At 40.6% G+C, this 16562-nt stretch overlaps 1 protein-coding gene across 1 annotated transcript; it reads right to left on the bottom strand.

Annotated features, from left to right (window-relative positions):
- Window positions 1-8110: 8110 nt before the first annotated feature.
- On the bottom strand, window positions 8111-14940 carry kmt5aa (lysine methyltransferase 5Aa). The gene is made up of 7 exons (XM_039779115.1): window positions 14685-14940; window positions 12281-12425; window positions 11774-12062; window positions 11550-11637; window positions 11282-11341; window positions 9316-9506; window positions 8111-8353 (listed from the first exon to the last, which is right to left on the bottom strand). The coding sequence occupies exons 1-7, from the start codon at window positions 14919-14921 to the stop codon at window positions 8143-8145; spliced, it is 1221 nt and encodes a 406-aa protein (XP_039635049.1). The 5' UTR covers window positions 14922-14940; the 3' UTR covers window positions 8111-8142.
- Between the last annotated feature and the right edge of the window lie 1622 nt (window positions 14941-16562).

The following is a 16562-nucleotide window of genomic DNA, read 5'->3' as shown; positions in this document are numbered from 1 at the left end:
TGTCGACGTAGCCTACACTGTAAGTCAGTAGTCAGCTGTACAGTGGAGTTGCATATGAAGTGGTTTGGGGTCCTTCTGTAAGTAGTTTTGGCTTATAATTTGGTTTTGAAGAATTGTACAAGCAGCAATACCACAGGCCAAGCAATTGGCCCATTCCAAACAGGCACATTTTCTTTTTTTTATATACATTTTTGGGCATTTTTGCCTTCATTGGATAGGAAAGCTGAGATATGAAAGGGGAGAGAGAGGGGGGAAGATATGCAGGAAAACCGTCAGAGGTCGGACTCGAACCCTGGACCTTCTGCGTCGAGGAATAAACCTCTAACCTCTGCGCCCGGTCTACCAACTGAGCTAACCGGCCACCAAACAGGCACATTTTCAACGGGCTCTGTACTAGTAAACTAAACTGAACAGCATTGTCCAGAATTGTCCATTACATTACATTGTCCAGTTCATTTGAACTACAGATCCGCTACCCGATCTGGCATACTTGTATAATGTAATGTAATGTAATGTAATGGACAATTCTGCTTCCAACCTGTAGGGGGACCGAGGCAGGAAAAGTTCTCTAGTGTTGCTTTAATATTTTAAGACGCTACAAACCATAGACATATAACAGGCTACAACAAACGATATTCAGCTACAAAAAAAGCCTGAAAAGTCGGAAGTTAGAACGGAAGTACAGAGTTTTGGTCTCGTCTCGTCACGTTACTGGCAGCTTTAAGAACGTTGCAGACCGGCTCGTTGCAAGTAGCTGCAAGTTTCATCTCGTCTCGTCTCGTCGAGCATCTTTGGTCTTCTTTTTTACGGTCACTGGTTGGAACTGGACATGAAAGCCGAGCGCTGATCTTACCGGATCTTGAAATATTATACATCCATCCATGGGGAAACCAAAGGGGTTTATCGTTGCCTAGCAACAGCTGGTAAACTGAGCTGCTCTGTGGGTGTTTTTTGATCCATGCAGCTTTGATCTGTGTATGGCTTTCATCTACGACATCAGATTGTAGATTTGGCACACAGAATTGAACTTCTACACGCCATCTGCCATCTTACGTCAATTAGGCCGATTCAAATGTTTGGCAAGCATCAAGAAGTATCGGCCAACGGGCCTATTTAACAGAAAAGGTTACAATTCAAGCTTGCAGGTAGTTAGTTATAGCTGCTAAACATATAATACAGCACAGTCATGTCTGGAGAAACACCACCGACAGAAGAGATGCCAGAGAAGACAGGAGTACACGGGCAGAAAACAAGCCAGACCTGCTCCCAGGAAGAACTAAATATTGGTGAATATGTGGAGCAGGCCGACTCTGAAAACCGCTGTTTGTCACCAGTTACACCTGTCTCATCAGAACAGCAGACGGAGAAGATACCGGACATAACAGGAGATGCTGTTCGCCCATTAATTGAATCCTTTTTTTAAAGATTGACAATAGAACAGTGGAGATTTTTCGTAATCTGGCAACCCTGATTCTGCCACCGACACTTTAGTGGGTGACATGATTATGGACATTATACTATCGTTGTCAAAAACCTGGATCTCGAGTCTTGATTTGGAGTTGTCCGAGGAGTGTCTTAGGTCCAGTCTGGGTGACGCACTCTCTAAAACTTTTGCTGAAGTTCTTGGAGTTGGCGTAGTCCAATGTAGCAGTATGGAGAACTCAAACTCCATGATTAGTACAGAGGTTGTAGAAACGGTCAACTCTGCCCTCGCCACAGCAGAACCTCGACCACATACCATATACCACAAGAGGCTTAGTCACCTCCTTACTGATCCTTTCATGGACAGCTGTAACTTCTCTGGAGATTCTGCTTCCACAGCTGTTAACTGGTGAAGAACAGCGGTTATCAGAGTCGGCCTGCTCCACATCAATATTTAGTTCTTCCTGGAAGTGGTTATGAATTTCAACCCGTCTATATAAGCCTCTTTCCGACCAAGTAGTTACAGGAACGTGGTTATAGGAACAGTCCACTTCTAAACAGTTCCACCAACTACTCTTCCCCAAAACCGGTTTTGCCATTTGCATTCAGTGACCATAGGAACTGACTTTTTGTTATTATAATCACAGCCATCTAACCACCACTATGCGGAAAATGAAAAAGACCCTGCCCTGAAGTAGGAGCTGAAAGAGTCACAGGAACTGTGGCCAGAGGAACTTAACAATCCCCAAATTGGTCCAGTCGGAACAGGAGAAAAATAGGATTATTAAATAGGACCGCAAAGCGAGGCGGGAAAAAGGTAAGTGTTAGAAGTGCGAATTAGCAGTCGGCTTCAAGAGAAACTAAAGAACAGCAAAAAGTCATATTGTAAGGTCAATATAAAAAGTGATTCCCGATTGATACAGTGTTACTTTTTGGTCGATACTGGCGCCTAAATTTCAACAATTTCAGAGTCTTTTTATAAGACACCTTTCCTGAAATAGCACTCACTGGCCCCCAGTCAACAGTAAACACATGTGGCAAGTACACTATGGACTTTAGGTGAGTTACAAGGCATTCCACGCTGTGGCCAAAGGTCTGCGCAAGTGTCCTTTGGGATTATACAAACAAACAGAAAAACATTTATTTTGGGGATAGATTTCTTCAGGGCGTTGGAATGGAAAGTATTAAGACCCATTTATTTGGATCAATTTGGATCAATTTCGAGCAAAGGTCTGGGGCCATTTGCCGATATTGTATCTGCAGGCCTCTTGGACCAACTCTGGGATGGGTTCCTAGATTTGTATCACTCAGTGTGCAAACGAACACTGCTTCAGGGGACTCTCTAAACTGTGGCCTAGATCTGGATACTGGCTCGGACCACTCAATATATATATATATATATATATATATATATATATATATATATATATATATAATATAATATAAATATAACAAAGTAATTTAACGATCAGCAATCTTGGTAAACCCCAAATAAGTATCAAAGGTGCAGCAAAGGAGAAAATCAACATTGACCTGTGGCTTTAAGTCGGTATCTTCCTCTCTGGCTGATAATGTGAACCATGGTGTCACTGGGATGGACGTGTTTACAGCGCTGAACTGTAAAATCATTAGTAACCGCGAGCCGCTGCGTTCCAGCACCATCTGCAGATTATCCTCTGTTATCTTCAGATGTAGACAGAGTGAGGTTGAGTATGTGAAATGTGGCGTGTTTACTGTTTAAGGGTGTTCTCAGAGTGTTTCTCCCACATTCAGTGAATATAAAACGCTGATTCAACAACATCAAAAAAAACTAATTTCAGTAAAGAGCTCCAGAGCTGCCTCACATCGGAGCGACCTTCTCCTCCTCTGGCCTCTGGCCTTCCAGCTCTCAGGGCCACATCATCACGGATATGTTTGGGTTTAAAATGAAAACTATTTCTTCTTATCACTCATCCTTTGTCAGACCTGTAAATATTCAACTCGGGCTGAAAATCTGCTTATTCAGTTTAATTCACGAACTTCACATTTGTGTAAACTGGTCTTTGGTTCATATTCCCCCCGATGCATCTGCTTATAATCCGTCTGAAGCGGTTTGGTTTAGTTTTGGTCTGAGCCTCCAAACGTTGACAATTTCTGGCCCCCACCCCGGCTGCAGTGATGAAAATGAGGTACAAACCCGGCCTGTTGGCTGCTATTTGAAATGCGTGCGGTGGGCTGAACAGACTTTAATGTGGGTGCTGTAACGGGAACGTTATAGTGCAAAAACATGAATGAAGTTATCTTTCTGTTGCTCACTCACCGAGTGGGACAAATGGAACCGAGAGTACTCAATAAAAAACATTTTAAACTTGTAAAAATGTGTATTTTTTATTTTTGTGGGTGTTTTTAGGCCTTTATTGACAGGACAGCAAATTAAAGGGAAGGGGGGGGGAAATGACATGCAGCAAAGGGCTGCAGGTCTGAGTCAAACCCAGGCCCGCTGCGTCGAGGAGTCAACCTCTATATTAGGGCGCCCGCTCTACCAACTGAGCTATCCAGGCGCCTGCTAAAATGTCTTTTAACACACACAAAAACAAAAAAAATCAGACGGCAACGCTCGTTTCTTGCATATGACATCTTTATTCATCGATGTCTACACCCCAGCATTAAGATTTATTCAACGCTACAACAGCAAAGATCTATTATGTCCCAAAATGGCCAACCGGTCAGCTTTTGCCCCTTCTGGTATTATTCCATTAGTTCTACATTTACAGTAAAAAAACAAGAAAGGAATAATTCAGAAATGTTAAGAAAAAGGCTCACATGAAAACATGTCACACATGTAACACAATGCTACTGTTAGAAAGGTCAAAATGTAAATGGGTTTTACTTTATCGCACATGTAGATATATTGCACAGCATTTATATAACACAGATGATGCGTTTCTTCGTGGTATTTTAATAACATTAAAACCGGCAATGAAGGAATCATTCAATAATATACTGAATATTTTGGAAACGTTAAGATCTTTCATGATTTGTGAACACTTTTAATGGAAACTCTGTACAAACTAAACCGCCACAGAGATGTATCGAGGCGTGATGTATTATATTTGGTACATTGTTTTAAAATAAGTTTGATTGTTCGACATTTTGGGAAACGCACAGCCTCCCTTTCTTGCAGAGCGTTAGATGAGAAGACCGACACCACTCTCAGATATCATGGAATTTTTTTTAACAGCATAATAATATGTCATTAATAAATGTATTTTCACGTTGTCTTAACCTCAGCGTTGTATTCGGGGCGCGATATTATGAATCGCATAAATCAGTCATTCATTTTATAGTTAACCCTCTGCGGGTAAACTTTAACACTGATTTTTATTCTTATTGTATAATGGCGACTGACATTTTCAGGAACACAGTCAATTAAATTTGCCGAAAAGTATTGGTTAAAATGCGTACGAACTCTGTAATTAGAAAAAGACATTATTTGACACTTTATTTGCTCAGTAGTTAACACGAGATATGACACGTTAATTAGTGTGTGGTGATTTTTGTTACATTTTGGCAGAGCCAGGTTAGCTGTTTACAGTCGTTATGCTAAGCTAAGCTAAGCATCTTATAGCAGCTGTTCAAATTTAACAGAACTATATGAGTGGTCTCGTCTTTTCATCTAACTCTCGACAAGTAGGCATAATAACCCCAAAAACGTCCAACTATTCCTCTAAGTCAAAGCCCCAAAATACCAAACTAATAAAAAAAAATCTATTGTAATTTAAGAGCAATAATACAAATGTAACATAAGAGAAAGTGCTGTACAATAAAATAAAAAAATAGTTACAATGCTATGAAAAGTGATTAACGGAACCAGGTGGAATCTGCAGAACATTTTCATCTGATCCAGAATGAAAATCAGCAGATTACTATACAGTATAAGACCTGTTTTTGTTGTTGCTTGAGGTGAAGAGGAGTTAACATTCTGAGTTTTATTTTATATAAAAATAAAAACAATGTTTAAAAATAGAAAATGTTTCCCATAATGTATAATGTTCAGGTATCGTCCAGGAACCGGTATGGAGTTAACGGTATCGGTACCCAGCCCTACAAATCACGGACTTTTTAAAGAGACGCATTGTTGGATTGGGTCTTTTTATGGGATTTGTTGACTGTTCCAAAAATGTAGAATATCGCCACGCTTAATGCTTTAAAACTGATTTATTATTCTAATTTGAACACTTTCAGGTGACAAATTCACTTGTTAGCTGTCCATTGTTCAAAATCACAATTGCTGCACTGCACGTGCCCTTTTTTCTGTGGTACATGAATTTATAATGAATGTAATTAAGTGACTTGACCAAAAGTAATGCTATTATTATTACAATACTGTATTCTAAATTAGATATATTAGGTGCCACTGTGATTTATGTGTTTGGATCGGGAAAAAGAAGAAGTGGAACTCTTCTTTAAAAAAATAAAAATACTGAATATACTTGTAACTAATTAGCTATAACAATTTGGTCATTTTAGTCATGTTCTCAATGAGGGAAAATCAAACACAAATCAAGATAAGATAAAAGGGAGAATTATTTGGGGTTATATTTGACTTTCTGGCTACAATTGAAAAAAAAAAAAAAACATTTCAAAAAAAGCTACTTAAAGTAAAAGAATGACCTGTTTGCGGTTCAGCTGTCAATACAAATTTCACATGGAAGAAAATGAATAATATTTAGTGAGCGTGATGTGTAGAAAACCTGCAAAGACCTTAAATATACAGAAGGAGTGCCACTGTTCACCACAGACGTGGTACACGTGTTGGAGAGGCTGGTGTTGTGTGTACATACAACATAAAATGTTTGACAAATTCCCAGCGGACGCTTTAACCTGGCGTTGTTGTCGTCAAGTCTTTAAAAGGAAGAGCTCGACGTTTTGGGAAACGCACATCCTCCCTTTCGAGAAGAGCGACACCACCCTCATATCTGCCGGTTAAATTCAAAGCTACTTCAGGGAGGTAATGAGTTAGCTTAGCTTAGCATAAAGGTAGCATTAGGCTCGGTCCCAAAACAACAGTTTTACACGCGATTGAGCTACTTTTTATTTGATTGGATGTACAAATGTTCATCAAGACGAAGCTGGAACATTTTTTTTTTTTTTTTTTTTTAAATCAAATTATTTGGTCATAGCTTTATGATTAAACTTTACACATGTTCACAGAAGTGGAGACAGTTTTCATTAAATGGGTTGTTTGTTAAGCTTTCGCCGTAGCCTACGTAAGAGGCCTGATGTTTATACTTGTGCGCTTGTGTGTGTGTGTGGTAGAGCGAGGGAGAAGTGAGAGTGACTGTGATTATCTTCGGAGCGAGTAGCGACTCTAGAGTCCTAGTGGGAGAACCAAAGTGTCTCCCCTGTGTTTTCTGACCACGGTGGGAAATCTGAAGCAGGAAAAGTTAACCCTCTCCTTGATTTCACGTTGTTTATGGAGGAGGAGAACCAGGAAATGCAACGCTACCAAGCGCCGCGCGTCACCGCGACGTGTACGAACAGTTTTTGAGATGCGCACGTCAGGCTACGGCGTAGGGTCGCTGTGTCTCCAAGTACCTATGTACGTAGCCACGGCGGCAATTTTACACAGAAGCATAGAGCACACTTTACTCTTTGCAAGAAGGTGAAGAAAAAAAAAATAAAAATGTCAACACGTTTCCTTTAAACCGCCCTTGATTTTGCAACAGCAAACCAATAAATATATTTACATAGTGCTGTGATATACAGACAGTGAAGAATCTAAATTGAAAGTGAAATTACCAGTACGCCGCCTAGACAATCATGTCGGCCAGTCAGGGAGAAATTTAAACCGTCTTTTAATTATTTGATTCTATTTATATTAGTAAATCTTTACCTAAGAAACTTCAATATACATTTGTATTTAGAGACACAGCAGAAGATACTGTAAAGGTATTTGCAACAAACTTCACTACATGATAATTCAAGTGTGTTGCGCATATTAATTCATTATTAAAAAATACAATATAGGTTAAAAATAAAGCATGGAAGAAAAAAAAAAAGAGAGAAAAACTACGGACTATTTTCTGTATTTCTATCTAATCTTTAAAGTCTGTACAACAGGAATACTTCGACCCAGTGTCAGTCACATCACCGTTTCTTTGTAATTAAGACCCCAAAAATGCAGAGTGAACCATGAGTTTGGTAAACTATTAAACTTCCACTAAACAACGGTAGGTTGTGTGAGTTCTGATGGCTGAAATCAAATTCCACTTGAACAGAACATATATTTTGTAGTTTGCATCTCACAGATCTTGCCGACCGAAGAAAGAGGGCTCTGGGGCCTTGTAAGTATTGCTAAGTTTGTAACTACTACGAATTAAGAAAAACGTATAAAAATGCAGAGCATTAACTACTACCTGCATGCTGGTAGAAGCATTGTAATACAAAATGTACAAAAGAAATGTGCTGCAAAACAACCAGAATGTTTCATATACACATAAATAAAAATACATATGTCCTCTGACAAGGCAGAGAGACATTAATCGAAGTGTGGTAAGTACCCCAACAACCCCTCCCCCCCCGGAACACATTTCCCTCGTCCTACTTCCTCAATATCGAAAAAAAAAAAAAAAAAAGGGTACACATTCTGTTTCTAAGGCATTTCGGTACTAATGCGATGAGGAACACAGGTCGTGTTACTTTGACGTTTCTTTTTTTTTCTCATTCATTCTCGAAGGATCAATATTTGAGCCACGGGTGAGCTGCGATGGAGGCTTTGCTGCGGTCTCCGTAGTCATAGAGCAACTCCTCGCCTTCGTCGATGTCTCGAGAGGCGACGAGGATGAGGTGAGGGACCCCGTTGATGTCGTGGAGTTTGGTTTGGCAGTTTCCGGTTTTACTGTGATTTATCAACCTACCCATTCGACCAGTCTCTTTTGTTGCGTCCACACTGTCGGAACAAAAAAAAACACAATCAGTCTTTAGGCTCGAAAATGTTAAATACACCTAGTATGTTGTCCAGCAATACGTTGTGGCGATTCGTCAAAAGTGGACATGCACCATGGGGAAAGATTCTTGAGGCTCTTGAGTCATTAAATGGTTTGTCGATTTTCCTGTGAGAGGATTAGTGTCCAGGATCTATGCTAAACAGACGCAAGTGTCCGTAGGAGAACTCCCAATAGTGGGGAAATGGGAGCGAGAGCTGAGCCATGAGGGGAACGCAATTAATTGGGAGAGAGTTTGGGACATTTCCCACTGTTCCAAGAACCCAAATCACCAGCAGATCCACTTCAACATATGCCATAGGACATATTGGACTCCCCAGAAGAGATACGTCTCTAAAGCCAGTCCCACTCCCTACTGTACGTTCTGTCAACCTGAACAAACTGGAACTTTCCTGCACATGGTCTGGGAGTGTGAACAGGTGCATGAGTTCAGGGATAAAACAACATAAATAATATCTGATGTGATAGGATGTCGAATTCCTACCGACCCGATTGTTTTGTTACTTAATGACGACTCTAAATTACACCTGCTTGGGAGACCGAGGAAACTTTGGCTAGCCGGCTCAACTGAACCAAGCAAATGCTAGCTCAGCGCTGGCTCCCCCCCTTGAGCTCTCTACAGCAAGGATCAACAAAGCCAAGTCATCGACTATCAGTCTACGGGAAAGCACAGCAGCACAGGTATCAGACTTAATGACCTCAACACCACAAGAACTAGAGGAGAGTGACTAGGCATGGTGCGTTTTCTGTTTATTGGTTTTCGTTTTGTTTTTCTTCCTTGAGACCGCAGAGGGTGGGGGTTGGGTGACGGGTTTTGTTCTTGTTCAGTTTGTATTTCTCAGTTTCTGTTCTGTATGTTTGCATTAAAAAAAAAAAAAAAAGGACATGCATTGATTTCTAATCCTACCAGTAAGTTTTGCAGAGGTACTGGAAGTAGTACATGTAGCAGCCAGTGGCAGGGTTGAGAGCGTATTCAGCCTCCCTCTTTTTGGCGTCGGTGATCTGCAGCAGGTCTCCGTGGTACTCCACCACGTACTCGCCTTTCTGGAAACACCGCGTGGCGAACACTGCTCTCCCCTTTCCTTCTATGTGCTGCACCTACGAAACAGAGCGAGAGGTTTTCCATCGTGAAACAAAACTTCACGTTAACTAAAACAATAGCTTTAATTCGCCACAGGGTCGTTTTTGCGTTCATTTTGAACCTTTGAGGAGATGTCTTCCCACCTGCCTGGTTTAGTTCGGTTGAATCGAACCCTGGAGCGTTTAAAATTTATACTTTTACTTCACTACGATTCCCCTCAGCATCTCCGTTACTCCTTACTTGCAAGAAATGTTTTTGGTACATTGAAGTGAAAGATTCTTCTTCACAAAAAATGGAAGTTCTGTTTCCGTTTTTCCTCTTTGTTGATGTCAGACTTTGAAGTTTAAGAAGGTGTGGAAACCTGGGATATTATACTTTACGATAATGAAGCCACTATAAAGTTCATAATCAAAAGTTTTTCTTTACTTTTAATAATTAAAGCAACGCCAAAGATTATTTTGTACCTCAAAATTTTTTTTAACCGCGACTATGCAAGTTTGCCAGATCGGGTAGTGGATCTGTAGTTCGAATGAGACATAAGAAACTGTAATGGGCAATTCCACTTCCAACCTGTAGGGGGACCAAAGAGGAAAGGTTCTCTAGTGTTGCTTTAAAGTGATGGTTCGGAGTAATTTCACCCTAGGGTCCTTTGCACCATGACCTCGAGCCAAACACCCCCCCAGAAGCTTTTTTCACCTGGGTCTAACACTGGGAGAGTTAGCTAGAGTAGCGTTATCAGCTGAATAGCTTAGCGCAGGGGCTAATGGACCCATTGATGTATCTCGTAAATGACCCCACTAATAATGCCCGAAATGATACCAAACTTCTACACTAGTACAAATAGGTTATGCTCTCATAAAATGATGGATTGGAAAGTTTGTAAGTACACCAGAAGTTTATGAACACTTGCCTACTCTCTTCTGCTCTCTGCTGCTGCTGCTGCTACCTGCAGTTAGACGAGTGCTTAGGGCCGTCTACAAATTACTACACCGAAAAGAGTTACAACAAAAATATTTATTAATTTAATGGTTAAATTAGTGGGGTCATACGAGATACAAACGTGTGTCCGTTAGCCCCTGTGCTAAGCTATTCAGCGGCTAACGCTACTCTACGCTAACTCTCCCAATGTTAGACCCAGGTGAAAAAAGCTTCTGGGGGGTGTTAGGCTCGAGGTCGTGGTGCAAAGGACCCTAGGGTGAATTACTCCGAACCATCACTTTAAGTACATTTAATATAAAATGACTTTTGATACTTAAGTATAGAAAATATCAGATACTTTAAGACTTTTATTCAAATAACATTCTAGAGTAATTCACTCTTGAGGGAATTACTGGAATTGTTGGGGCTTTGGAAATTATAGAGTGTGGTCTAGACCTACTCTATCTGTGAAGTGTCTCGAGATAACTGTTGTTATGATTTGATACTATAAATAAAATTGAATTGAAAGGTGACTAACTACCAAAGTCATTTTCTGGTCAAACAGGACCTTCTTCCTGTATTTATTTTCTTTCTTTCTTTCTTACTTTTTTTTTTTTTTTTTCTCCCCCCCCCAGACACATCTGACCAATAAGCAGAGTGAACGTTCTTCTCACGCGATTTGTAGTGATGCATTTTGCTTCCCTTGGATTTTTCTCTCGACTTAAAACGTTCCTCCAACACTCCGGCAAGTTCAATGTTCAATTGTCATTTTTAAGTGAGAGCACAGTGTGGAAATGCTAAAAATTGATTAATTACCAATTATTTGAGTACAAAGAAATTGATTTTTAGGTGTGTTTGGAAGGCGCATGTGTACCTCCATTCCTTCTTCTATTCCCTTTGTGATGAGATCATCTATGAGCTTCTTTTCTTCACACTGGGAACAAGAAGAAATGTGAGATAGCAAAACACACACACACACACACACACACACACACACACACACACACACACACACACACACACACACACACACACACACACACACACACACACACACACACACACACACACACACACACACACACACACACACACACACACACACACACACACGTAGTATAACAGAAGTAAGTTCATTTTACCTCAATCTCTGTTTTACTTTTTCTTGAGCTTCTTCTTATTGGGTAGTAGTCGGTAACTTTTCGGTTTTGGGAGTTTTTTCCGCCTGCACTTTAGTGGAAAGAGAGTGCAACAACAAACCATTACAACTACATGAATAAATAATTATCACACCACCATGTTGTCGGACAAGATTCCCTCCTGTGAAAAAAAAAAAAAAAGGTCTAAATAATCAGTATGTGCGTACATTCTTATTGTGGATTTCTTTCCTTTGGGTTTGAGGCGGACGCCTCTCCTCTGGTGGCTGTGAAGAGTGCTGCCGTTGTTGTTGGCGGCGAGGAGGGGAGCGTGAGAAAAGCTGTCGCGCAGGGGGAGTTCGGTGGGGGAACGAAGGCAGTTCTGAGCGCAGTGGAGCTGCGGAGGCGATGGCTGATCATCTGACCAGCAGGGTGAACACTGGCTGTAGCTGCTCTCCATCTCCGGGAAACTAGTCTTGGAGTGTTTCGGTGTAGTGCTGATGGGGTTTGTTCTCCTGCCTGGGAGAAAAGATTGAATACACACAAAAATTAAAAAAAAGTATATTATCCCAGTGGTTCAGTCAAATCTTGCGTTTCCACTTCTTCTCACAGTTTACGGTTACCTAATCTACTGAAATACTAAAATAAATACAGGGTTGTTTGCTCTCCTGTGGAGCGAAACACAATACAACTACTCTCCTCAGCTGGAGCTGTAGAGCAGCAGCAAAGACACTTACCCTCTCCCTGCCTCTGAGCATTATTTTGCTGGAAGCATATTGGAGAGCACCGTCCCTGCTGTGTCAGCTTGATTTCATCGTGAACTGGTGATATGGAGTTTGTGCAGCTTAAGACAGTGACTGATTGGCTATTGCATACAATCTCCTGTGAATGCAGAGAGAAAATGTAATTAGTCCATAGTTCCTGCCACATGTATTTTTATTGACACCCACACCAAAGCTGGTACAGCTTCAGTTTCCCATTAAGTAAATCAAGTACAACAGAACATGGTGAATCCAGAAGAACACATAATTAAAATAGGGAAGAGTGTACACGCTGACAAAACAAAGATATAATTTAAAAAAAGCATATCAATTAAGAAAGAGAAGGTATTTAAAAAAATATATATCTTCAAAGAGTGGTCTGATTAACAGTTAAAAGAAAACGGACTTCTTCCCAAAAACAACAGACCAACAGATACAACAAACTAAAACCCAACGATATTCACTTCACCATCATGCAGGGGTGGCCTAAAGGTTAGAGAAGCGAGCTTGTGACCAGGAGGTCGTCGGTTCAATCCCCAGACCGACAGGATAAAATCTGTGTGGGGAAAGTGAAAGAACAGCGCTTGTCCCTCCTTCATTACCACCACTGAGGTGCCCTTGAGCAAGGCCCTTAACCCCAACCGGGCCAGCAGATCAGGCTGTGGTTGTACTGGACAGCTTCCAGGTATGAATGTGGAACTGTGTGAATGTGATCAGGGCGAAAGAGAGGCTTCCTCTCAGTGAACCTCCCCTGAATAAATAAAGGTTAAATAAAAAAAAAAGGAAGATCAAGAAGATCTACATATTCTCACTTTGAGAAGCTGGGAACTTGACTTTTTTGAGGACGGTAAGGGAATTCAACAACACACCAGTTAGCCCTTAATGTGACATGTAAACAGAAGAAAAACTCTGAAGGGAGGAAGCAGCATTTAGTCAGAAGCAGTGGTGTAGTCTAATGTATTGTAGTGGGTATACTGTACCACTTTTTTTTTTTTTACTGGCTCAGAATGGGCCTTTTTTGGGGGAGGCATATCAAAGTGTGCGGTCTGGGTGTCAATACTGAAATACTTATATCCTGCATTCTGACACACTTTTATGCACCAATTTATGGTGGGAATACCTTTATTTATCCTATGAGAAGGAAAACATTCAAAATATAATGGAATATAAAGCAGTAAGGGGGCTTTCACATCAGGGACCTGAGCCTGGATCACAAAAGTTGACCCCCAAAGCAACAAGGAGAAAATAAAATGGGCTACTATTATATTTGTCTTAAATGTGCGGTGAAGGGAGGATGCTGGCGTTGGTGTAGGCGGAGCATTTGGGGCCCGGTCGCTACGCACATACTACGCACTGCGCTCAGCGGGGAGCGGGTCGATGAAAGATGAGAAGAGTCTCTCTGCATGTTCAGCAGCGTTAGTTTAGTTTGCTGTCACATTACTCGACCCCGTATTTATGAATACAAATATCTTATAATAATAATAATAATAATAATAATAAAGTGAAAGTTCTGTCACATAAATATGTTGTTGCGTATCATTGCACATTCCAATCCTGGAGCTTTCTATGTGGGTATACCGCGTGTGTGTGTGTGTGTGTGTGTGTGTGTGTGTGTGTGTGTGTGTGTGTGTGTGTGTGTGTGTGTGTGTGTGTGTGTATAGCTACAGCTGATCCAAGAGGCTTTTTACAGACTTTATTTAGCTTATTTTTTTTTATTTGAAAATTCTCAACACAAAAGACACTTTATCCTTCAGTTTATCACAAACAAGAGACGTGTGGTTTTCACTGGACAGGAACTAAAGCAGTCAGATGAATCTAGTGGAGTAGAAATATAAAGTAACAGAATAGAGCCGAATAAAATACAAGTAGCTCAAAACTCAACTTGTTGAAGCGCAGTACTTGAGTGACTGTACCGCCCAGCCCTGCTGTGGGTGGGGCCGTGAGGAGGGGACCACGCTGGCTCCACACCCACATCAACTCTCCCATCAATCCCTTTAAATTCACAGGCCTCTTGGCTCGTTATATCCTTCTCAAATCCACTCAAATTAAAAACAGCTGCTTTTAAAACTATACAATAATAACAAAAACGCCTTAAAAAGACAAGTGTGGGTTTCGTAGTGTCATCTAATGTCAAATCATGTTTACGTCCTCAGCTAGCAGGCACATGCAACGTAAAGCTAATGTTAGCAAAGCAACAAAAAAAGGGTCCCATTTGAAGCTACTGTAAGTAACTCACAGCGGGCGAATAACAGTTAACTTTGATATTAATGTAAATGCAAACACTTAAATCTAATTCTCGAAGAAAGCAGCGTTAGTAATCCACTTAATACAGCTTTTCTTTACGATACTTTGGCACGGTGGCGACAACGAGCAAACTTACCCCGTTCATGTCCGACTTGTTTTCGTGGCTCTCCGCTCGGCTCTCTCGTTTCCAGGACAAAGAATGAGCGAATGTGTCCGCCGGTTCAGAGATTATCCTCGCCCTGCTCGTACGGCAGTGCCCTCCGTACACTCCGGCCCCGATCCAGGGTGACCGTGTGCCCCGCTGTTGTTGTTTAAACTGCCAGCAGCTCAACCGATGCAGCCTCCACAGCTCCTCTCCGCCATTTTTCTTCATGTAAATGATGTAGACGGAGACGAAGCAGCGGCGCCCCCTGCAGGCCGACCGCGGCAGTTTCTTTTCCCTTTTTTTATCACAAACAATTACACAAAGATTTTATTTACGTTTTTACCTTCTTTTTTTTAACACAAAAACCAGCAACAAACAAATAGACATGACAATAACACAAAAAACTGCCAGTTCACAGAAAAAGTGCACATAGCCTATGTCAATGTCTTTTTTATCGTCCTTTTGATCACCTATTAACTCCATTTTATTTATTCAATTGTCGTTTTTTCTGTCCCCATCTTCTATTTACACTATTACAATGATGTGTATATATGTGTATGAGTACTGATTTGTTTGTTCTTTTGTTTCTCCTGTTAAAGCACTTTGTAAACTGTTGTTTTTAAAGGTGCTGTGCAAGTGAAGTTATTATTATTTATATATTATTAATAAAAAAAAAAAAATGACCACAAGTGGATTGAGAGTCAGTCCATAGAGCCAAGACCAAGTAAGTTTGATGAAGGCCCGAGAAGAAGGCTGGAAAACTGAAATCCTGGTGGATCGAAACATAAAACAATACAGTACAGCACAAAAATACAATATAGTCTTATTGTCTTGTTGTAATGTGGGGGGAAGAGTCAAAGAGTAGTTGGAGCAACAAAATATTCATCATATCAGGGATTACCTGCATGCTGTATGTGTCATTGCAATAATGAAAGAAAATGAAAATAAACACAAAAAAAATTATGCTAGTACTCTAACTAGGGCTGGGCGATATGGAGAAAATCAAATATCACGGTATTTGTGGCCAAATACCTCGATATCGATACCGCAATGATATTGTAGTGTTGACTTGGTGCTTTCACAAAATATTTACAAAATGAGATTGTAATGACTAAGTGGGCAAAGGCAAATAATAGAACAGTTACAACAGTCTGGTAAGTTCAGAAAAGTACAACACTTTACTATAATGCTGCCTTTAAAACCAGGAAAAGACACTTATGCCATATTACGATATCTCAAATCTAAGACGATATCTAGTCTCATATCACAATATCGATATAATATTGATATATTGCCCAGCTCTAACTCTAACTATTTTAAATTACGTGAATGTATAGCTGTATGCCATGTGCTTACTATTTAGTGCCTCATTTCATGTGGATCTCCTTTTGTTGTACTGTATGTCTAACTGTTTTGCATGTATGCCTTGCTGCACCACAAACTGCCCCTCTGGGATGATATCAATAAAGTTTAAGTTGAAGGTATTATTATTCTTGAGGTTGGGGCAAGACTAGAAAAGATGACCGCCGCCAGACTTTCACAATAGGGCTGTGCTCGATTAAAGAAATTCTTATTCGACTAACACTCATTCAATTGTACCGACTAATCGATTAGTTGATTTAATCGACAGATCTGTAAATCTGAGTTTCTCCACAAAGAGTCATGCAAAAGCACCACTTTAATTCTTGTGTTTACCAGAGATGTGCTCGTACGTTTCTTGGAAATAAGTCATTCAGCATGGAAACAGCATCAGACATGACTAATGGACTAAAGAAATCTAAGTTGACTAAGACCAAAACGACCGATTAGTCAACTAATCGACTAAGAGGGAGCAGCCCTATTTCACTATCCACAGGTAGACAAAACAGA

This window comes from Perca fluviatilis, chromosome 17 (genome assembly GCF_010015445.1).
Source record: "Perca fluviatilis chromosome 17, GENO_Pfluv_1.0, whole genome shotgun sequence".
NCBI classification, from domain to species: Eukaryota; Metazoa; Chordata; class Actinopteri; order Perciformes; family Percidae; genus Perca; species Perca fluviatilis.
Note: the sequence above shows the minus strand (reverse complement) of the source record. Positions and strands in the feature narration are given on the sequence as shown.

What these genes read in the sequence shown, in the direction of transcription:
- kmt5aa (XM_039779115.1), bottom strand. Translation starts at nt 14,921, where the DNA reads ATGAAGAAAAATGGCGGAGAGGAGCTGTGGAGGCTGCATCGGTTGAGC. An exon ending in AAGAAATCCACAATAAGAAT is followed by an intron (nt 11,638 to 11,773) that starts GTACGCACATAC and finishes TTTCCACTAAAG; the next exon opens with TGCAGGCGGAAAAAACTCCC. An exon ending in AAAGTAAAACAGAGATTGAG is followed by an intron (nt 11,342 to 11,549) that starts GTAAAATGAACT and finishes TCTTGTTCCCAG; the next exon opens with TGTGAAGAAAAGAAGCTCAT.